General features: G+C 41.6%; 1 protein-coding gene across 1 annotated transcript; it reads left to right on the top strand.

The window, feature by feature from the left end:
• Positions 1-1,412: 1,412 nt before the first annotated feature.
• gtf3c2 (general transcription factor IIIC, polypeptide 2, beta) lies at positions 1,413-23,261 on the top strand (the record flags this gene model as incomplete). The annotated part of the gene is made up of 19 exons (XM_083898638.1): positions 1,413-1,437; positions 1,841-2,402; positions 3,416-3,537; positions 3,619-3,886; positions 3,988-4,065; positions 4,607-4,708; positions 4,785-5,012; positions 5,100-5,211; positions 5,307-5,424; positions 12,577-12,608; positions 12,758-12,887; positions 13,099-13,243; positions 16,415-16,576; positions 18,070-18,148; positions 19,245-19,376; positions 19,477-19,497; positions 19,600-19,743; positions 20,355-20,462; positions 23,055-23,261. The coding sequence occupies 19 exons, from the start codon at positions 1,413-1,415 to the stop codon at positions 23,259-23,261; spliced, it is 2,775 nt and encodes a 924-aa protein (XP_083754764.1).
• Between the last annotated feature and the right edge of the window lie 336 nt (positions 23,262-23,597).

The following is a 23,597-nucleotide window of genomic DNA, read 5'->3' as shown; positions in this document are numbered from 1 at the left end:
ATTTAACATTATTTTACATTATATTTAACATTATATTTAACATTATTTTACATTATTTTACATTATATTAAACATTATATTTAACATTATTTTACATTATATTTAACATTATATTTAACATTATATTTAACATTATTTAACATTATATTACATTATATTAAACATTATTTAACATTATATTAAACATTATTTAGCACAGAAAAGGCTCCGGTGGTGAAATCAGCCGTCATTCCTCTCTCCGCCGGTGGGGGGCGGTGTGGACCACCCATGCCTGTCCAGTAAAAACATGGCGGTCTGATGGAGGCGGAATGTACATTTCGGTGAACTGAACATCCACAAACACGGCGGACGGCGTTCGCAGCTCACCGGCCACGGAAGAACCACCACCGGGCGCGCGTGTCGGTAATGTCCCCGCGGCTGGAGTGAACTTTTGCGGCGACGTTCCCGGAAGCAGCGTTTGGGATTCGATACCCGAGTGTGACCCGCGTCTGTCTTGCTTCCCCCGGACTCGGTGCAACGTTTTTAAGCCTTCGCCACCGGAGAGAGGGAGCCCCGCTCTAACGGAAGGTGAGCTTTTAACGATGCTAACGAATGTGTTGGCAACTTTTGTCGGTTATGAACTGAATTATAAAGTAAAAAACGTGAATTAACGACAGAACAACAGCGCGCGCTTCACCTGACAACCACTTTAACCTGTTAGCGTTAGCAACGGCTGTTAGCTTACTCGCGTGGCAGCAGGAAAGCGTGACTCTTGTAGTTTTTCCCCACTTATTAACTTACACACTTTATGTGTTTTCACACTCTAAACATATGCCGAATCCATACATGGGTTGAGATGAATAAAACCCTGAGTTTTCATACATCTATCTGCAGCGTACACTTGTCAATGCGGATTTGAATTTTAAATAGTCACATTTTCTAAAGAGGTTCAGTTCAGTCAATGTAAGAAAAATGAATATTCTCACAACAGAAGTATGACTCACAACTCTGACACAATTACAGTTATAAACTATCATATATAAGGACGGTAACTAGTTTTTATTTACTGTCATGAGGAGCTGAACTCTTGTTACGTCATAGTGACGTCATTGACAGCCCAGAGCCCAACAGGAAACAGTGCTGTGATGAAATATTAGCTCATGTGGTCATTGGAAACTAAAAGGAAAATTAAGTAGTATTTGTACACACAGATACAGTGGTTTGGATATAGGCCAATACATATAATGATGAGTATATTATTAATTCCCTCGGCTTTGATGTAAACAACTGATGACCTTATTGGGGAAAAAGATGGGGAAATAATGTTTTCTTGGTTTCTGGTTCCTTCTCAATAGCAAAAGACGGACTGAGACGAAAACTTGGTCCACACATGAGGAGGCATCTGACGAGGTAGCACAGGAAACCCGGAGGTCATGGATCCGTCCGACTCTGGACAAGGTACACGGCCGTGTTACATTCAGTGCATCACTCATTGATACGCATTTTTAACTATAAACAAAACGGGTGCAAAGTCAATTTTCTGGAAGTTTATATATGTTTATGTTTACAAATGTTCTCAATTCTACCTCAGACAAGAACCCCATGCAAGAATCCACTGAGACCCTCATGCATTTCCCCTCATTAGAAAGTAATTTATGTACCACTAAAGATTACAAAATAAAAATACTATACTATATATCACTATTATTTCAATGGGTGAATCTGGAAACTTTTCACTGTCCCCCTTTGCCGTTTTGCAAGGACCTTTTTGAGGTCTCCAACCCCCGTTTGAAGACCAGTATGTTTGGATGTTTAAATTTTTGTTTATCAGATGCTCAAAGTCATTCACTTTGTCACACAGGCAAAGAGAAGCCACCGGAGGAGCAGCTAGCGCCCAGCTCAAGGGGACGCCAACGCAGGAGCAACACCAGATTTTTAGATTACGAGACTGAAATATCACCAAAAGGGAGCCCAAGGAAAGGGAGGAAACCTTCGCCAAGGACTGTGGCCAAGAGTAAAGACGGCGGTGGCGACGACCAAGCAGCGGGCAACATGGCTCCAGAAGGTGGCGACACGCCCGTAAAGGAAACTCCTAAAAGAGGCAAGAAGACGCCCGCAAAAAAGACTCCTGCCAAAAAGACTCCTGCTAAAAAGACCCCTGCAAAAAAGACACCCGCAAAAAAGACTCCCTCCAAAAAGACTCCCGCTCCCAAACCTCCCAGCGCTGACGGCGCTCTCCTCCCGACCGAGGAGGGCGGAGCTGTGGATGCTGCGCTTCAGGAAAACGGGACGCCGAAGCCAAAGAGGAAATACGTGAAGAAGCAGAAGCCGCCGCCGGTCGTAGAATCACCGAAAGATAAACCCGCGGAGGAGGAGGAGGAGGTGGAGCCAGGAGGACGTCGCAGGAGAGGAGCAGCAAAAATGTAAGTCAACATAAATCAGTCAAGTCATATTTGGCAACAAAAGGGGATATTTTTTGGAATGTTAGTGACACTTTTTTTTGTCACTTTATTGACTTGTTTTTGTGACATTACAACATTTTGTCACATTATTTGGCAACATAACTTATGTTTTGGAACCTCACTGTACTTGTTTTGGAACATTATAACATTTTGGGATTTTTTTTGTTTGGTAATGTAATATTTTTTGTGACTTGTTTTTGAGAAGTTACAACAGTTTGTCAACTTATTTGGCAACAAAAGTTATGTGTTAGAACCTCGGTTAACTTGTTTTGGAACATTATAACATTTCGGGATATTTTTTTTGTATTGTCAGTGCCTTTTTTTTTTGCAACATTGTTTTCACCGAAGTCATTTTTTGTCATTTTATTAACTTGTTTGTTGTAACATTACAACATTTTGTCACATTATTTGGCAACATATGTTATGTTTTGGGACCACAGTTAACTTGTTAGTTAGTGACATTGTTGGTAACATTTTTGTCAACCAGTCATTTATTATAACTTGCTTTTGCTCCTACGTTTTGTATCATCTTTTCCTGACGTTACATCATTTTTTTTGTATCATGACTGGCATGTTTTTGTAAAATTACAACATTTTGTCACATTATTTGGCAACAAAATGTATGTTTTGGAACCTCAGTGTATGTGTTTTGGAACATGATAACCTTTTTTGGTAATTCACATTTTCATTTGCAACATTGTTTTCACCTAAGTCATTTTTTGTGACTTTATTAACTTGTTTTTGTGACATTACATTTTGTCACATTATTTGGCAACATACGTTGTGTTTTGGGACCTCGGTTAACTTGTTTTGGAACACTCTAACGTTTGTTAGTGATATTCTTGGTAACATTTTTGACATCCCAGCATTTTGTGACACTTTAAATATTTGTAATATTTGTAACAATCGCTCATCTGTTTGTATCTGTATTCGTAAGAAAAGTCAATATTTGTGGATTATTTGTGTTCTTCCAGGGCGTTGAAGTATCTTCAGACTCTGGCCAAAGAGGTGTTCGATCATGACGACGCTGACCCGAGATTCAACAGTAAAGTCTCAGGCTCCGTCAAAGAGGGAAAAACTCACAAAGGAAACAAAGGTACAGTTTAAAAAAATGAAAATAAATCTATATATTCATTGTTTCAGAGCACATGAATGTTTGCCGTTGTGTTTCCCGCAGGCAAGAAAAGGAAATTTTCCGACGTGAAAAGCGATTCCGAAAACGACGACGACTTTGTGCCGGGGGGCGAGGACGACGACGACGCAGAGGAGCTGGAAGACGACGAGGAGCCGGAAGACCTGGACTCGGACCTGGACACGAGGCGAGGATTCGTCCCGAGGAGTTACGCGAAGGCTTACGTGAAGGGCTCCAAACTTAGAGGTCGCAACGGCCTCACAATGAAGGTCATGGCGCTTGTCCTGGAGTATGTTGAGACGACAAAGAAATTGTGAGGAGCCGCTCTGGCAAAACGAGCTGTTCTGATACGAGAAGTCTGGAAGGATTTACGACTGTGACGCGACGTGAATCATCTGTGGTTTTCTTTTACAGCCGTGAGGATTATTTCAGCAACTGGGCGTTTCCGGACTGGATCCCGTCCGCCAGCAAGTGGAACCTCGTACCACAAACGTACGTCGAATTTGACCTCAACGTCTAACTAAACTGTAAACTCGTGTACATATGTGTATATACAAACTTGGTGTATCTACTGCCCTCTCTGGTCAAACACCAGCGACTGCGTCACTGGTACACTTTTTTTTTTGCCCAACCAGAATTAGACTTGTTGTCACAGACTCCTCCCCCTTTTGAAAAAAATTATAATTGTATTTTTTTTAATAAACACCCAAGCTGTCACTTTGTTCCCTTTGCCTGGCCACGCCCCCCTGCACTGATCCCACTTGCTCTCAGCCCACTTTCGTGGCATTTTTCAAAATCAGTTTCATTACCCTTTAAAAATGCACATTTAAGGTGCATTTTGCTGTTAGTTTAATGCACCTTTTGCTTATTTAAAGGCTGCGAAAACATGACCGCGCGCGATCCAGGCTTCCGTAAAACAAGGCCTTTGTCTTACGTGCATATAAAAAGCTTATTCTGCGTCCGCAAATATCAAGCACTGGACCTCTAAACCTTGTTTTTGTAACTTTAATAGTCGAATATTTGTTTCCCTCAGTGATTTGGAGAAATATCTGCCTCAGGAGCTTCGTTCAGCTGCTTTCAAAGTGTCCAGAGAAGGACTCGGTCGAGAGGAGATGCCTCTGCAAAGGCTGGACAGGTGAGACCTGAATATTTTATAGGTAGATATTTAGGATTTTCATACCAAAAACTTATTTCTGAATGCGATTGAGCAGGTTTGAAGCGGTGTCCGCTCACCCGGGACGCTGGGACATGTCCCTGTACACGGGAGGACCCGTCTGGGCCATGGAGTGGTGTCCGACGCCCGACGGCGCTCCGGCCACGCAGTACGTCGCCGTGGCGTGTCACCGAGGCATGGACGACCGCCACTACGTCCACAAGACGTACGGCGGACCCGGACTGGTCCAGCTGTGGGACGTGGGGACGCTGGACTACGACAGCAGGTGCGTTACAGAAGACGACGACGAGTGTTGTCGATGTCTTTTTGTTTGTCCGTCTCACTCTGTCCTCGTTCCTCCTCGTCTCCGCAGCCCGGACTCTCGGCCGGTCCTCGCCTACGGTTTAGCTCAGGACAAAGGCTTCATCTGGACTCTGAAGTGGTGTCCTGCAGGAGGATGGGAGCTCCCGAGCCGCAGCAGACAGGTCAAAGCCACCGCTCTCGTATCCGCGTTGTAGCTCGTGTTGTTTTCGACGATCGTTTAGAATTTGAAATTCTTCTTTCCGCCTCCAAAAATAAGGCTCCTCACCTGCCCAGACTTGGTCTCCTGGCAGTGGCCACCTCCAGCGGCGTGGTCACCGTTTACAGCCTGCCTCACCCCGACGCTCTGCACGCCAGCAAGAAGATCCACCTCTCTGGTAAGACGTCTATTTAAAATTTAAATTAGACCAAATCCTGAAGCTTTTCCTGACTTTTCATACAATGATTCTGTACCTGTGGCGTCCAGCAGAGGGCAGTGTTGCCTCTCTAAAGCCATAAGTCAGTTATATGCGGTTGTGTGTGAGGACACAGGACTGCAGCAGCAGTGTTTCTGTGGTGATGTCCAGATTTGTAAAAAAAAAACAATTTTAATCCAATCCAACTTTATTTACAAAGCACTTTAAAAGCAACAACAGCTGAAACAAAGCGATGTACGTCAGAGATCAATAAATAAATAAAACAAATAAATAGTGCTGGACACGTTAACGGCATTCATGGCGTCAACGTTAGCGCACAACGCGTTTCCATGACGACTGACCGGAAAAAGACGCCATTTTTTATGTGACTCCCGCTGCTCTTTTCGTTTAATAAACAGACCGCTCCAGTTCCACTGTAGGCTAACGCTAGCGGCGCTAAAGGAGCTAACGGTGCTAACTGGTAAACGGTGCCGCGGCCCGTAAACATACATAACGTGGATTAACATTGACGGCGTTAACGTGCCCAGCACTACAAATAAAACTTACAAACGTGTGACCTAATAGACCTAAGAACAATCAAATAAATTAAATAAAACAATAAAAATACTGTAGAAATATAAAAACAACACAAATAAACAGGCCGTACAATAAAACTATAACAAACCAAAGTCTCATACTGAGTAAATATGGGTTTTAAGACGCCTTTTTAAAGTGGACGGTGAAGGGGCGTGTCTAACAGTTAGGGGGTGTGTCCAACAGTGAAGGGGCGTGTCTAACATGCTGTGGACACAGCGACTCTGGAAAAACCTCCGTCTCCTCTGAGCTTCCGTTTAGATTTGGCTAACTGTTGGAGCAGCCGATGACGACGCAACGTTAGCTGCGTTAGCATCGTTTCCTCGTCACAAGGACACGTTAAAGCTTTGTGTTTTTCTGGAGCACGTATGTGTTCTCTTGACAACGTTGTCTTAACGGAGAGAAAAAAAAGTTTGTCGTAAAAAAGCCCCGGGGTCATTTCCACGTACGTACCAAAATCACTTGTCAATTTAAACAACGGAGAAGATGAAACTGATCAAAAAATGTGCTTTAAATTAATGAATAGCTCATAGATCGAAGCGTTTGGAGCAGCGGCCGTCGCCGTCGTCGTCGTCGTCGTGGCGCGGTGAGGATTTTAGTGTCAGGGCCGTTCGTACGTAACGTGATTAACTCAAAGTGAAGAGTGCAATCAATCAAAGCAGCAGCGGCGGTGGACAACATTAACTGCAGCAGATTATCACACTCAATAAAAGCACCTCAGTGTGTGTGTGTGTGTGTGTGTGTGTGTGTGTGTGTGTGTGAAAGCGCTGGGAGGTTTATCAAACTGTTTAATGCAGCTTTAACAATGGCAGTGGTTCACACACACATGCACACACAGCTCTCTCCAGGAGTGTGTGTGTGTGTGTGTGTGTGTGTGTGTGTGTGTGTGTGTGTGTGTGTGTGCGCTGACATTATGGATGGTGGAGCCCGAGCTCCAGTCCATTCAGATCACTTCACTGCGTCAGCCGCCGCTGTCGCCTCTGGGCCTCCGCTAATAGAAGACTGTGTGTGTGTGTGTGTGTGTGTGTGTGTGTGTGTGTGTGTGTGTGTGTGTGAGATGAATGTTGACCTCATGCGCCACATCCATCATGGTGCGTCGTACCACTACACCAGTCATAACACACAAGCGATCGTTCAAAACATATTTAAAAAAAAAAAATAATAATTCTTCCCTGTGACTTATTTTATGGCGCATTTATCGCAACGGCACAACATTGAGTTAGTGGACTTCACGCGTGTTTGTAGAAATTTACAAGGTTCCCTGAATGCAATGGCCAAAATACTGGGGAATTACCCAGTAAATTATAAAGCGTTATTATATTAATGCTTAAATTACATCATATTAACGCTTATATTAGCTAACGCTAAACTGTAGAACTGCAATCTGGTCAAATTATTACAAATGGGATTTTTTTCTGTTTTTTGTCCTTTGGCGGCCCTCAGTCCAATGTTGGGTTCCTAAATTGGCCCTCGGGTATCGGAACTTTGAGAACCCCTGCTTTAAAAGATCCTTTCCTGTATAAAGGGTTTTAAACAGGTTCTCGGTGGAAGGTTCCACCTGGAGCCAAAAAGGGTTCTCCTATGAGGACAAGCTGAAGAACCTTATATGGTTCTCCTTAGCACTTTTCAAAGAGTATAGTAATCAGTTGGAAAATGTTTCTCCTCAAACAAAAATGAATAATTTTTAATGATTTATTGTCACATGGAGCAAAGAAACTGGAAAACATTCACATTTAAGAAGCCGAAAAATCAGAAAGCCTGTTTTTAATTAGTGAAAAAAACACTTGAATAGATGAATCATTGCAGCCCTGCAAATAAATAAATACTTTCCAGGATACGAAAAATAAATAAACAAATGTACAGTGTATGCATCTCCCAGATTACAACAGCTAGCTTTAAAGACAATATAACACGTAATAAAAACAGGAATTTACAGCTTAAACATGGGCTTTGGTCACAAATCAAATACTTAAAAACACCACAGAAAAGTAACATTTTGCCTGTCAAACGATGTCACTGAACCCAAATAAATGGCGTTGATGATACGACGATGATTTCTTTGTCGACTGATAAACAACGGCCGCATTATTATCTTAAAATTCCGGGCGTCGCACGCTGACGCGAGGCAGCAGAAAGAAAATGCACCACTGCCTTTACATTGATTTAACATCACCGCTGCTGCTGCTGCTGCTGCTGCTGCTGTTAGAGAAACCCCTTTATAATCAGTCATGTGTTCATATTTTCAAATGAATACAAAGACGATGAAGTGTCGTCTAAAAGCCTGACATTTCCATCCTTTTATTATTGTTGTTTTTCCTCCTCCTCTTCCTCCTTCTCTCTTTGCTTCATGGCCGTTAATTTTCTTTCCCCCCATTTTATTTTCCTCCTCACGGGTCATTGGCTTCTTCCAAATAGCTGCTCTGCCTCCAGCCGTAGGTTATTATGGTTATTATTGGATGGAAAAGGTTCGCATCTGAGGGTTTTAACACGGGGCGTATCGGAGTGTACGCGACTGTCGCGTGTTCCGGTATCAGCTGAGAAGGGTTAAAAGGTGGAATTGGAGCGGTTAAACGGCGCGTCTGTTAGTGGCAGATAATTATAAATGGCTATTGTCGCGGGCAATGAATGAATGAGTGAGTGAGTGAGTGAAGACGAGGTAGAGGCTGTGAGTGTGAGACGTAATTTACACTGTGCACTTCAGTCCATCAGACAAGGATCTGTAATTGAAATGACAAAAGAAGACGCATCACCACGACACTTTGTTAGCGTTGGAAACTGTGAATTTTCACTTGACACGGCGACGCCCCCCTGATATCCCGACTCTGTCAATCACCCGGGAATTAATTTAGGAATAAAGTATGTTGTTATTATGACTTTTTATTTATTTAACCTGGAATAATCTCAGATTATTGAGATTATTCTCTTTCAATACAGCGTCAGAATCATTAAATTATACAAAATATTTTTTAAAAGTGCATTTAGGCAAAACATCCACAGTTTTGTTCAGCCCATGGCTGAGTGGAATGGAAATGGGCTTGTATTTCGTCAGGACTTGAAGATGCATTCAAGAAACCTTGTAAATTTGATCACAAATTTGAACCTCGCTAACACAAGTGAGATGCATTCAAAGACCATGCTAAACGTCATCATTTCTGCAGGACCTATGTAGCGTGCTAAGCTTCGAGGAGCAGCTTCAAGATGCATTCAAGGAACCTTGTAAATTTGTTCACAAATCTGAGCCTGGAAGCAAAGTATTGGCAGAAAAAGTGCATCCGAAAACTCAAAGTTCTACTCGATAACCTGCTAATTCTATCTTTTTCACACTTTTAACGGAAATGTTGAAGTCTTTATTTACAGGGACCTAGGGAATTAGCCTTGCAACTTGTCAGGACTACAAGGTGCATTCAAGAAACCTTGTAAATTTGTAAAGACCATGGTAAATGTCATCATTTCTGCAGGATCTACAGTATATAGCGTGTTAAGCATAGAGGAGCAGCTTCAAGATGCATTCAAGGACCCTTCTAAATTTGATCATAAATTTGAGGCTCACTAGCACGTCCTGTTAGAAGTTAGCGCGTGAGATGCATTCAAAGACCATGGTAAATGTCATTGTTTCTGCAGGATCTACTAAATATAGCGTGCTAAGCATAGAGGAGCAGCTTCAAGATGCATTCAAGGAACCTTGTAAATGTGATCGCAAATTTAATCCCCGCTAACGCATCCTGCCAGAAGTTAGCGAGTAAGATGCGTTCAAAGACCATGCTAAACATCATCATTTCTGCAGGACCTATGTAGCGTGCTAAGCTTCAAGGAGCAGCTTCAAGATGCATTCAAGGAACCTTGTAAATGTGATCACAAATCTGAGCCTGGAACAACAGCCAGAAGTTAGCGAGCGAGTATTGGCAGAAAAGTTCTACTCAAGATAACCTGCAAATTCCATCTTTCTCGGAATATTGAGATTAATCTCTTTCAAAACAACAACAGAATCATTAATTATCTACTTAAATGTTATTATTTAAAAGTGCATTTAGGCAAAACATCCAACGTGTGGTCAGCCCATGGCTGAGTGGAAGTGAATTAGGCTTGAAACTCGAGGGTTGTCGGTTCAACTCTCCGCCAGGTCAAATTAGACTGGAGTTTGTAGATGATGTTTGGTTTCCTATTTAAATTAACTTTATTGATATTATTAATATTAACCAGTAAAACAGCACTCAAACCCTTTCATTTCCAATCCAAACAATGTCAAAAATCAACCCTGGTGAGTTCTTTTAACGCAGAACGTTCCAGTGTGTCTGAAGTGGCTCGTTTAGTCGTATATCCGTCGCATTTCTACCGTTATATTCCTCACCCAAACACTCGAGGTTGGATCGACGGTGAATTTACGCAGAAAAGAAAACTGGCCACAAAGTGGAGAGGATTTGTCAAAGCGTAAAATTCTGGGAGAAAACGGTGTCTGACGCCGACTAATGACCCTCATCAGTTACGGCGTTGCTCCACCGTCACAGGACTTTAAAGTCATTCATCAATTCCCTTTAGTTTTTCTCATTCTCCCTTATTTCCCCAGCTTCTTAAATGTAAATATATCCTGGTTTATTTGCTTCTCTGTAACATTAACCACAGAGAAAAATCTATTTTCTGACATTTTATGTCAAAGTTCTGTAAATCTGTCAAGTTTCAATGTCCAACATTTTAATAATGTTGAGAAGCCATTTTCTTGGGTACGTTTGACAGGTTCAAGTGTAATAATATGATGACTATGAAGTGAAGACACTGAAAACCTCCGTCACGCAGTTTTATATGGGTCCAATTTTCTTTACGGCTTTCATAATCACATAAAAGATCTGGACCTGTGTGTGTGTGTGTGTGTGAGAGTGTGTGTGAGTGTGTGTTTTACGCTTTCCACAAATCTCAAAGTGAGAATAAGAGAAAGAGAGGAGGCTGCAGCATTTCCCCCCAAAACTCTTAGCTTTAGCGGCTCCATTAACTGGGTAATAGTGTGGATGTCGGGCATAAACGCAGCTGAGGTGATGCATTTGAGAAGTAAAATGTGCTCCGATGTGGACGTGGACTTGATTTAGGACTCGTCGAAGCTTCTGTAAAACAACTGCCAGACAGTGTGTGTGTGTGTGTGTGCGTGTGCGTGTGTGTGTGTTTCCTGAGGTTTCGAAAACCATTGATCTGAACTCTATAATCTCAACTGAACTCACACTAATGATGGAGAACAGCCTGGCACCTGTTTTTGTTATTGGATTTTAAATCGGTTAAAGTCGATGGTTAAGGTCAAAGCAGTGGTTTTCTTCGCGTACGCTCGTTGTTATCCACAAGGTTTTTTTTACGCATGTTATTGGAAACTTATTATCATAAATCTTGACTAAAGGTTGGGAAAGTTCGTCAAATTGGTTTTGGGGGCCCAAACAACGTCGCTTACGACCTGTTTGTGGGTCCCGACCCAGTCTTTGGTAAACTCTGATGTATATTAGCACACAGACAGACATTAGAGTTTGAATTAATGGGAATTTGGTTTTACCTCCAACTTTCCATGTTGTGACATCAACAAGAAAAAGGACTTTCTGAAAATGTCCTCACTTTCTGAAATAGGGACAACTTTCAGAAAGTCTGGACATTTTAGAAAGTCTGGACATTTTAGAAAGTCTGGACATTTTCAGAAAGTCTGGACATTTACAGAAAGTCAGGACATTTTAGAAAGTCTGGACATTTACAGAAAGTCAGGACATTTTAGAAAGTCAGGACATTTTAGAAAGTCTGGACATTTACAGAAAGTCTGGACATTTTAGAAAGTCTGGACATTTTAAAAAGTCTGGACATTTTAGAAAGTCTGGACATTTACAGAAAGTCTGGACATTTTAGAAAGTCTGGACATTTTAGAAAGTCTGGACATTTACAGAAAGTCAGGACATTTTAGAAAGTCTGGACATTTACAGAAAGTCTGGACATTTTAGAACGTTTGGACATTTTAGAAAGTCTGGACATATTCAGAAGGTGAGGACTTTTTCTAAAGAAAGTCTGGACATTTACACAAAGGTACAACTTTCAGAAAGTCAGGACATTTTCAGAATGTGAGGACATTTTCAGAAAAGGACAACTTTCTGTAGGTCAGGACATTTTCAGAAGGTGACATTTTCAGAAAGTCTGGACATTTACACAAAGGGACAAATTTCAGAAAGTGAGGACATTTTCAAAAAGGGACAAATTTCAGAAAGTCAGGACATTTTCAGAAAGGGACAACTTTCTGTAGGTCAGGACATTTTCAGAAGGTGAGGACATTTTCAGTCAGAACATTTTCAGAAAGGGACACCTTTAAGAAGGTGTGGACACTTACAGAAAGCAGTTGCTGTGGTTACTATCATTTGGTCGTAACTGCAGGTTAGCGGGAGAAGCTAACGCGTAGTTGTGCTACAATGGCTACAACACTGTCTTCCTTTTGTAGCGGCTTCTCAAAAGTCCTTGTAAACCTGTTACTCACAGTGTGATTAACTCTTACATATTATGATTTTTTTACATTTGTTGTTTTTCTAACAGGAAAAACCGAGCAGCAGTTGCCGATCTATAAGGTTAGAATCTTCTCTCTTTGCCCTGTTTAAATTCTCATTTGCCTTTTAAACACATAAATACACGGATGCTACACGACAGCGCTTTGTTGTTGTTGTCACTGTTACTGTTGTTGTTGTTGTTGCTGACGGTTCTCGTTGTTTTCCCTCAGGCCGAGGGAGTGGTGACGCTGAAGCTGGGCTCGTTGAAAAACCCCCGCCTGGAGAAAAGTGGACAGGTCCTGTCTCTGGACTGGCTGCCTGAAAAACCACACAATATAATAGCTATTGGATTCTACGATGGTATGAATTGATTTTTTTGTTCCTTGATTAATCGCTTCGGCGTCTGAAAGAACAAACAGATGATGGTCCTGGAACCCTGCAGGTTCATCTGTGTGCATCATGTCACATGTGTTTGATTACCTGCAGTCTGCTGACGCTAGAAAACACATTCATTCATTCATTCATTCATTCATTCATTCATTCATTCATTCTTTTCTCATCATGTCTTCAGGAACTGTAGGTTTTTGGGATCTGTCCACAAAGTCGTCGTTGCTACAAGTGCGAGAGTCGGACAGATCGCTGACTCTGCTGCCTTTTCGATGCTTATTGGCTCATGACCAAGGTGTCCGGAGCCTGGCCTTTTGTCCCGCCTCCAGGTAAATTTACTCCTTTACATCATTCGCATAAATAAAGACTTAAATGTTGCCATTAAAAGTCCGAAAAAGGTAGAATTAGCATCTTATCTTTAGTAGAACTTTGAGTTTTGGATACACGTTGACTGCCAATACTCGCTAAATCCTGGCTATTGTTCCAGGCTCAGATTTGTGATCAAATTTACAAGGTGTCTTGAATGCATCTTGAAGCTGCTAAGCTATAATTAACACGCTATATACAGTAGATCCTGCAGAAATGATGACATTTACCATGGTCTTTGAATGCATCTCACTCGCTAACTTCTAGCAGGACGTGTAAGTGAGGCTCAAATTTGTGAGCATATTTACAAGGTTCCTTGAATGCATCTTGAAGCTGCTCCTCTAAGCTTAGCACGCTATATACAGTAGATCCTGCAGAAATTATGACATTTAGCATGCTCTTTGAATGCATCTAACTCGCTAACTTCTAACAGGATGTGTTAGTGAGCCTCAAATTTAGAAGGGTCCTTGAATGCATCTTAAAGCTGCTCCTCTAAGCTAAGCACGCTATATACAGTAGATCCTGCAGAAATTATGACATTTAGCATGCTCTTTGAATGCATCTCACTTGCTAACTTCTAACAGGACGTGCTAGTGAGCCTCAAATTTGTGATCACATTTACAAGGTTCCTTGAATGCATCTTGAAGCTGCTCCTCTATGCTTAACACGCCATATACTGTAGATCCTGCAGAAATGATGACATTTACCATGGTCTTTGAATGCATCTCACTTGCTAATTTCTGAAAGGATGTGGTAGTGAGGCTCAAATTTGTGATCACATATACAAGGTATCTTGAATGCACCTTGAAGCTGCTCCGCTATGCTTAACATGCTATATATTGTAGATTCTGCAGAAATGATGACATTTACCATGCTCTTTGAATGCATCTCGCGCGCTGCTCCTGTTAGCTCAACACCCTGTGAACCCTGCATTACTCAAACTTAGCTCTGAAGGACTGAAGTGTATGAATATACGAATAACAAGCTAATTAGGGCCATAACTACAGCTTGAGGAAAAGCCACCTGAACCAAACCACCAGTGGAAAAGTTCAGATTAAAGTTTGTTAGCAGTGAGGAGCAGCTTTTTTGGATACATCCTGTGCTGTGATGTGAGACTGACTGTCCACTGTCTGATGTGTAATAAAAGGTCACAGCTCAGGATTTCCTCTTAAACCCTCCATTACTCTGCTGATGTATGAAACGGTGTTGGCCTCATTTACATCCACAAGGATTCACCGACGACGACGGCGGAGCGGGTCGGCACCGAGGCCAAAGCAATAACCTCCGCCAAAATTGGCTTTTTTATTAAAAACCTGATCGTGTCGGCGTGTCGTTCACCGTCTTCAGTAACCTGTGAATAAATCTGCACAATGATCGTCCGCCCTTTTTAAAAATGATTAATACGACTGCTGATGTCGCGTGACTTCAGAAAGGCTTTGTCCGTCCTGACGTGAACGAAGGTTTGGACGGAGTATTTTTTTTGCTGACGGGAGAGTTTTTTTTCTTGGCCTCAAATGCAGTTTAAGAAATGTTCGGAATCAGCTCAAACTCTTGAGATACGACTGTCGACTTTTGGCTCTGCATCTGTTAACTGTTGTATTTACATTTCATTACTAAACGTTTGCCAGAACAGGAAGTGTGAATCACGGGGTTACCTCACGATACGATACGCGATAATATCACGATACGAAGAGTCTGTGACGATCCATATACTGCGAGACAATCCTATAGCGATGCATCGCGATATCTGTTAAACGTGAAAACGCTAAAAACAAAGGATTTCTCTTATTTATTCACAACGTAGCGAACAAACGTCGTAAAAACTCTCTTAACGTAGCTTTCCCCGCCGTAAACTCCGCCCCAAGTTTCCCCCTCTCATTCATGTGAGCAGCGCCACCGTGTGGAGACATGAAGTAGCGACGCCAGGCGAGCGAAACCGGCAGGCACGGTTTACTTTAGAGCGTCTTAATTTGTTATTTAAGATATCGATTATCGTATTGCGCTAGGACGAACGACGATATACGCTACCGTTTAAAAAGTCACCTATACCATATTTTTTGTGTGTTTTTCATTAAAAGTCACACTTTTATTCATCAAAAGAGTTGCAAAATGGATAGAAAATATAGTCGAGACATTGACAAGATTAGAAATAACGTAATTACACAAGCGTTTTCAAAGGTTTTCTAATCATCCAATAGCCTTCTAACGCGATTAGCAAACACAATGTACCATTAGAACACTGGAAATGGGCCTCTATACACCTATGTACATTAAAAACCAGACGTTTCATTTAATGTTAGATTAATCGAAAAATAAGTGCTTTTCCTTCAAAAATAAGGACATTTCTAAGTGACCCCCAAACTTTTGAACTGTAATATATGATTGAATTTGTAAAAAACAAATCTTTCTACTTCCCCATGACTTCTTTTATGGTGCATTTATCACCACAAGGTGGCAGCAACAGCAAAAAACATTTAGTGAATGGACTTCACGTGTGTTTACAATTACAATTTACAAGGTTCCTTGAATGCATCTTGAAGTTGCAACTTCCTGTCGTTGTGTTATTTAGTTGCAGGTAGCGTTTGCGCAAGGTTTACGCTCGTCCTTGAACAGAGCGGTGACCCCTTTAAACAAAAAAGTACGAATGTACCCATTGATGTCACCCGTAATGATCCTTTGCGCGGTGCGTTTGAAGACCTCACGCTGTGTGGGAATAACGCGGGGGACTGATTTGATGAAGAGCCGCGTTCTTCTGTACGGTTTTATCATCCTCGTCTCTGTCGTCTCTTGTTTTTTTTTCGGTGGTGAATAACGAGATTAATTCCGCGGCGTAGAGAAACACTGGAGGACAAACATCTCGTCTGGATCACTGGTTTTTAATTACACAGCCGTGTTGAAAGAGATAAAACTTCCTGACACTTCCTTCTCTCTCTGTTCCACGCCTCAACAGTTTGTCTTCTTCTCTTTCCATTTTTACTGTCAGATTTCATCAATGTTAGCACAGCGATGCATTTCTGACGATTCCCACGATCACGGATCGCTTCCCGCCATTAACGCGCGTTGAATTTAAGACGTTTTCCGTCTCTTTGAGTTTGTCAAAAACCCTCGTCTCTTTTTTTTTTTTCCCGTCTCAGCTCCTTCATGGTGACGGCGGGCGAGGACCGACTGGTGAAGATGTGGGACCTGAGGAGGCCCGACGCTCCCGTCACCGTTCAGAAACGACACGTGACCAACGAGATCTGCTGGCCCCTGAACGCACCGGGAGTGATGATGGCCCAGGACATGGCGTACGCAGCGTGAGTCGCCTCCGTTTGATCGACTTTGAGAATCCTCTAGGAGCTTAAAATGTCAACCATCCGTCTTCTTCTTCTACCGCTTTATAAACACTTGGAAGTTGTTCCGTTTTGGGCTCTTTTACAAGGTTTCTTGAATGCATCTTGAAGCTGCTCCTCTAAGCTCCTGCAGAAATGATGACTGTTGTATGAATGTTGTATTTACATTTCGTTACTAAACGTTTGCCAGAACAGGAAGTGTGAATCACGGGGTTACCTCACGATACGATACGCGATAACATCACGATGCGAAGATTCTGTGACGATCGATATATCGCCAGACAATCCTATAGCGATACAATCGCGATATCTGTTAACGTGAAAACGTTTAAAAAACGCAGGATTTCTCTTATTTATTCGCAACGTCGCGAACAAACGTCGTAAACTCGCTTAACGTAGCTTTCCCCGCTGTAAACGCCGCCTCTCATTCATGTGACATGAAGTAGCGACACCCGGCGAGCGAAACTGGCAAGGACTGCTTACTTTTAGACCGTCTTAATTTGTCCATTAAGATATCGATTATCGTATTGCGCTAGGACGAACGACGATATATACGCTACCGTTAAAAAGTTTGGGGTCACCAGTACCATATTTTTTTGGTGTTTTCCATCAAAAGTCACACTTTTATTCATCAAAAGAGCTGCAAAATCAATAGAAAATATAGTCGAGACATTGACAATATTAGAAATAACATCATTGCGCAAGGGTTTTCTCATCATCCAATAGCCTTCTTTTTACAAGGTATTTTGAATGCATCTTGAAGCTGCTCCTTTAAGCTCCTGCAGAAATGAGGACATTTACCGTGGTCGTTGAATGCATCTCACTCCTGTTAGCTCAACACTCTGTGAACCCTGCGTTAGCTCTAATGCGCTGAAGTTTAAAATTCACTCTTTTTTGGGGGGGGTTTTCTTCATAATTTACCCACTGGGAGGTTGTGGAAAATAAACAGCAGCGGTAAGACAATAGATCCCTGAGGAACTCCACATTTAATTCCATTTTCCAGCTTGTTTACTGCGGATGACCTTGATTATTTCACACAATTAGAGCAGGTAAAATAAAGAGTTGATGTCATTTGGACATAGAGGGCGATAGGCGGGGTCACACCTCACCTCTCGTCCACAAAGTTTCTTCAGTTGTGACTTAACGAGTGGGAAGAACCAGGTATTTAACCTCTGAGAGTCGTTAAGTCGAGCAATGAATCTTCCCGAGTGAAGGGACGCCATCATACCCATCGCATTATTCAACTTAACGACTCTGTAGACCGGTATATCAGCCTCAGAGTTTAAATACCTGGTTCTTCACACTAGTTACCCACAGCTGAAGAGTCCAGAAGAAGTCCAGTCATCCAGGACCCAGTTAATTTCGAGAGCATCGTCATTTTTGGACTTTGACTCTGTTTTAAGTTCCTGACCTAATGGTGATTCTTTTATCATTCTGTTTAATCCTTGTCTTTTTAGGAAGAGTTCACAAGGCGTCCATTACATTGACCACAATCTGAACACCTTTTTTGCGATTCCCAGGACCGGCACAATCTGGGTGAGTGAAACATTGCCTTCGTGACACAAAAGTCACAAAAAAAGCTCCTGAGAAAGTCCTTGAATTGTAGCCGTGGCTGTACGAACTCAAAGGAACAGATTTTTAGCGTCAGATTAACGCTAATTTGATGCTTAAAGTGTGGGATTAATGTAAACCGGACAAGAAAAAGTTGATTAAAAATTTATAAAATCACAAATAATACATGTATAACAGCTTTGCAACACACACACACACACACACACAAAAAAAAACTTACCTACTTACTTAAACAGGGATTAGTTTTGTTTTAATTATGTTGAAAAATATTGACTATTATAAACCTTCTATCGCCCCCTGTGGATTTCTAAATTCATCCAAAATTCAAAAATTAGCGTAGCATTACTTTTCCAGGAAACTTAATTGGAGCTGCGTGGTGAAGGGAACAGCAGGAGCTTTTATGTCGGACACAGAGTCGGGTATTTTGATGTAACCATCCATAGGCATTTATTGATATTTTCAATGTTACGTACTGCAGCTTTAATTGTAAAATTTAAAGGTGATTAAAAATCTATAAAATCACTAATAATAAATGTAGCTTTGCAACACACACGAAAACACAGACGATATGAAACAAAGAAAATGAACAAATGAGTGCATATTTATTAATAAATTCACTCATTTGATGAATATAAGATTAGTTTGTTGGTTTATTTTATCAGAGGTTTGTTTTGTTTTAATTTTGTTGTCGACAATAAGAAAAATATAGACTATTATAAACCTTCTATCGCCCCCATGTGGATTTCTAAATTCATCTAAAATTCAAAAATTTAACGTAGCATTACTTGTCCAGGAAACTTATTTGGAGCTGCGTGGTGAAGGGAACAGCAGGAGCTTTTATGTCTGGAATTTTAACGTAGCCATCCATAGGCATTTATTGATATTTTCAATGTTACGTAGTGTAGCTTTAACGATAAAAATGTCTGTTTTATTAGCTTTTGTCCACGTTAGAAGCAAAAATGCACTAAAACTCAAAATGTAAATGTCTTAAATCGACTGTTGTGTCGCTCATCGAGTTTAACGAACGTTAAGTGTCACGTGTTTTTTTTTTTTATCGCAGTCTCTGTCGTACAGCGAGTGGCTGAACTGCGTGGTGACGGCCGACAGCCTCGGCGAGGTCATCGTGGCGCTTTTACCCGACTGCAGCATGACTCCGCCTCCGTACCACAAACGCACGCAAGATAAACGAATCGTGAGTCCACGCTTTTCATCTTTGACTTCTGCGTAGTATTATTACTATTATTATTATTATTGTTATTATTAACATCATGTCCTCTTCACTGCGTCTTCAGCCCGTCTACATCACATCTCTGGTGCCCAACGATACCACAGAAGAAGAAGGAGGAAATAAAGAGGTGGAAGAAGGTGGAGGAGGAGGTGAGGAGGAAGAGGAGGAAGTGGCTGCTGAGGAGCAGGAAGCAGGAGAATCTGAAGGAGGGAACGAGAACGATGCTGGAGGAAAAGGAAGACGTCGCAACAGCAAATGTCCTCCTCTGCGTTTCCAGACGTTCAGAGAGGCCGCGAAGAAATACTGTCTTCACCACACGGACACTGACATGGTGAGTTTCACTTAGACGAAAGTGACAAATTATATTAAACCTTAAATTAAAATTATTATAAATATGAGGCCCTGGACCCACTGGGGGGAAATAAATCACTAGGACTGTACGTTTCAACTTAACTCATTCACAGTTTTATTAATATTAGAAATCTGCCACGTTTGTGTTATTGTGAGGGCAATAAAGTCGTACATCTTGTGTTTTTTCCAAAAAAAAGTCCTGTTCTCAAATGTTTATTTTATGTAGCGTTGGGCACGAGGTTAACGCGCGTTAACGCATGACGCCGTTTCCACGACGACTGACCGCAAAAAAAGACGCGCGCGACGTCATGTTGACGTGCCGCGATGCCGTAGTCCAGGCACCGTTTAGCAGTTAGCTCCGTTAGCTGCGTTAGCTCCTTTAGCGCCGGTTAGCGTGCCTACAGTGGACCTGGAGCGGTCTGTTTATTAATCTATTAAAATAACCAGCTGTGTACTGCGTTTGTTTTTAAAGGTTAGCGTTATTTTAGAGACTCATTTTAACAATCGGGAGTCACGTAAACATGCGTTAACGTTAGCGCCATTAATTTTATTATTTAACAATCCTAACTCGTCTCCTCTGGTTTCCACCAGAACACGTTTCAAGGATACGAGAAGAGAGCGATGTGGAAACACATGAAAAACACGGAAGTGAAGGCCAAGCTGAACCTGGACGACATAACACTGGCTGCTATACACAAGGTAACACACACACACACACACACACACACACACACACACACAGTCTAGACAAATAATAATTGTCAGGAAATGTGGGAAAAAATATGTCTTCTGTCTGTCTGACGTTGATTGTTTTCACATTTTCTCTGCAAACAGACGATAAAATCTTATCTTAACTCATCTTAAACCGAAATTATTCGGTTTTAATGATTGAAAATAGAACATATTCACATGTAAGAAGCTGAGAAACCCATCAGCAAAGTGATGCAGTCGTCGATTTAATAATCTATCAATCGATCAAAGCTAACCTTAACCCTCAGGCTGCTTTTTTCCCCATTACTATACTATGTTATAATCTATATACAGAGGCTATAAGAATGTCCTGTATTTCAGCACACTCTTAGAAATAAAAGTGCTAAGTAGAACCATATAAGGTTCTTCGGCGTGTCCTCATAGGAGAACCCTTTTTGGATCCCTTTTGGAGGGATCATTCAGGGATTTATTAAGGAATTAAAGGGGTTTTAAAGGGCTCTCTGGATCAAAATGGTTCTTACTGGAATCATTAGTTTTACCAAGAACCCTTAAAAAACCCTTTCTTTGGGAAAAGGGTTTTTCAGAAGCAAATGGTTCCAGGTAGAACCTCAGCCCTTGTAGAAGAACCCTTATTTCTAAGAGTGCATAACCTATAAAAGCTCTGAACTCGATATGAAATATACCTTTTTTTTTGGGTGAAGATAAGCAAATAAGTTAAGATTCAGATTAGTTAAAATCGTCTGATGGGCCAGATACTGATGCTGTCGGGCCAGTTTTGGCCCACGCGCCACCAATTGCTGACCACTGATATAAATAAGGAGTTGTGCCTCAGTTTCGTTTTGGTCTCCATGAGGAGCACAGGTCCTGACAAGGTCAGTGTTTGTGGCAGGGGGAGAAAAAAAGAAAAAAAGGTCTTAAAGAGGTAATAAATAAAAAGACAAGTGTAAGATAAACGGCATCAGGACACAGAAAGGAAACAGAGATAAAGAGATGGTGGAGGAGCTTCCTCCTCCTCCTCCTCCTCCTCCTCCTCCTCCTCCTCCTCCTCTGAGGGGCAGCTATAAAGACGAGCTGAATGTAATGATGTGTAAAATGAGAAAAATGTCACCCTCAGTGGAAGAGAGGAGGAGGAGGAGAGGGAGGAGGAGATGGAAAGCAGCCATTTGAGGCTGTGATGTGTTTAATTTTAAAGAGAGCGTTGTGGTGGACGTCAGTGAGCGTGAGCGCCCCCTCTGGGAGGAGATGATGGACGGACTCTTCACTGGACAACGTCCACACAAGGAAGAGAAGAAAAGACCATTAGGTTCACGACTGTTTCTCTTTGTCTGAAGGCGATTGATGAAGAAGAGGAAGATAAATAAAAAGGATTCTCACCTGGAGGATTTATTTATAAGAGAGGAAACAGATGAAGGAGACGGTGATTATTGTCTCTGGGCGCTGAGCTGCAGCAACTCTTACATTTAAATATTGTTCATTTATCCACAGGAAACTAGAATCTGGTGAGGATTAGCTTCAGTTTTCAGAGTCTGCGACAAAACGTCTTTGTTTTTCACATCTAAGTTAAAAAATCTCACTAACTGTTCCACTTTAAAGGTTTTAAGAAATAAAAACACTCTCCCATGTTTAAAGTCCAGTTTTAGTCAGACTTAGACAATAATTCAGCTTTCTTAATGTCATGTAAATACGTTAGTCTGACTAAAATCCAGCTAGTCTTAGTCCAACTAAAATCCAACTAGTCTTAGTCCGACTAAAATCCAGCTAGTCTTTGGCCCACAAAAATCGATCTAGTGTTAGTCTGACTAAAATCTAGCTAGTCTTAGTCTGACTAAAATCAAGCTACTCTTAGTCTGACTAAATTCCAGCTAGTCTTAGGCTGACTAAAGTCAAGTCTTAGTCCGACTAAAATCTAGCTAGTCTTAGTCTGAATAAAATCAAGCTACTCTTAGTCTGACTAAATTCCAGCTAGTCTTAGGCTGACTAAAGTCAAGTCTTAGTCCGACTAAAATCCAGCTAGTCTTAGTCTGACTAAAATCCAGCTCGTCTTAGTCCAACTAAAGTCCAGGTAGTCTAAGTCTGACTAAAATCCAGCTAGTCTTAGTCTGACTAAAATCCAGCTCATCTTAGTCCAACTAAAATCCAGGTAGTCTAAGTCCAACTAAAATCCAGCTAGTCTTAGTCTGACTAAAATCCAGCTAGTCTAAATCCAACTAAAATCCAGCTAGTTTTAGTCTGACTAAAATCCAACTAGTCTTAGTCCAACTAAAATCCAGCTATATTTAGTCTGGCTAACATCAGCTCGTTTAGCCTGACTAAAATCCAGCTCATCTTAGCCCTACTAAAATCCAGGTAGTCTTGTCGGAATAAAATCCAGGTAGTCTTAGTCCAACTAAAATCCAGCTATATTTAGTCTGGCTAACATCAGCTCGTCTTAGCCCAACTAAAATCCAGCTCGTCTTAGTCGGACTAAAATCAAGCTAATCTTCGGGGTGGATCAACACTCTGAAATGGTGAAATATCGCGATACAAATTTTCTTTTACTTTCTTTTACCAAACTCCTCTTCTTCTTCTTCTTCACGTCAGGTTCGCTTCAACCCAAACCTGCGCTGCCACGTGTGGCTGGCGACGGGAGGACAGACGGGCGTGGTGCGACTCAACTGTATGAAGTTACTGCTCAGCGACGACGTGAAGAAAATCATCGGCAAGAGCCACGCCCACTTCAGCGCTCTCCACGAGTCCGCAGAGCAGCAGCGGGAAACTCCGGCACAGACTCCGGCGGAGCCGCTATAGCAGCACGAGTCCAGAACTTCCCAGAAACCTGAACCTGAAGGTGGATTACACAGTCACACGAGAGACAAATCTGCGGAAAGAACATTTTAAAAACCATGAAAACGATATTAATTTTACGTTTACTGTTCGCCATTTGCTTCATAAAAGCCCCCTAGTGGGCGTTTCATGTAAGTGTTTCAGGTTAACGAGGAAATTAATCTTAACACTGCGATTTTTTACACTTATTATCATTGATCACCAGTAGATCAAATACGGCTTCTTCGTTATTTCTTATTCAACGTATAAATAGCATATAAATATCACAGTATACCGAGAGTTCGGCGGCGGTTATTTATC

The sequence above is a fragment of the Microchirus variegatus genome (assembly GCF_963457635.1).
Source record: "Microchirus variegatus genome assembly, chromosome: 12".
In the NCBI taxonomy this organism is placed as follows: Eukaryota; Metazoa; Chordata; class Actinopteri; order Pleuronectiformes; family Soleidae; genus Microchirus; species Microchirus variegatus.
Note: the sequence above shows the minus strand (reverse complement) of the source record. Positions and strands in the feature narration are given on the sequence as shown.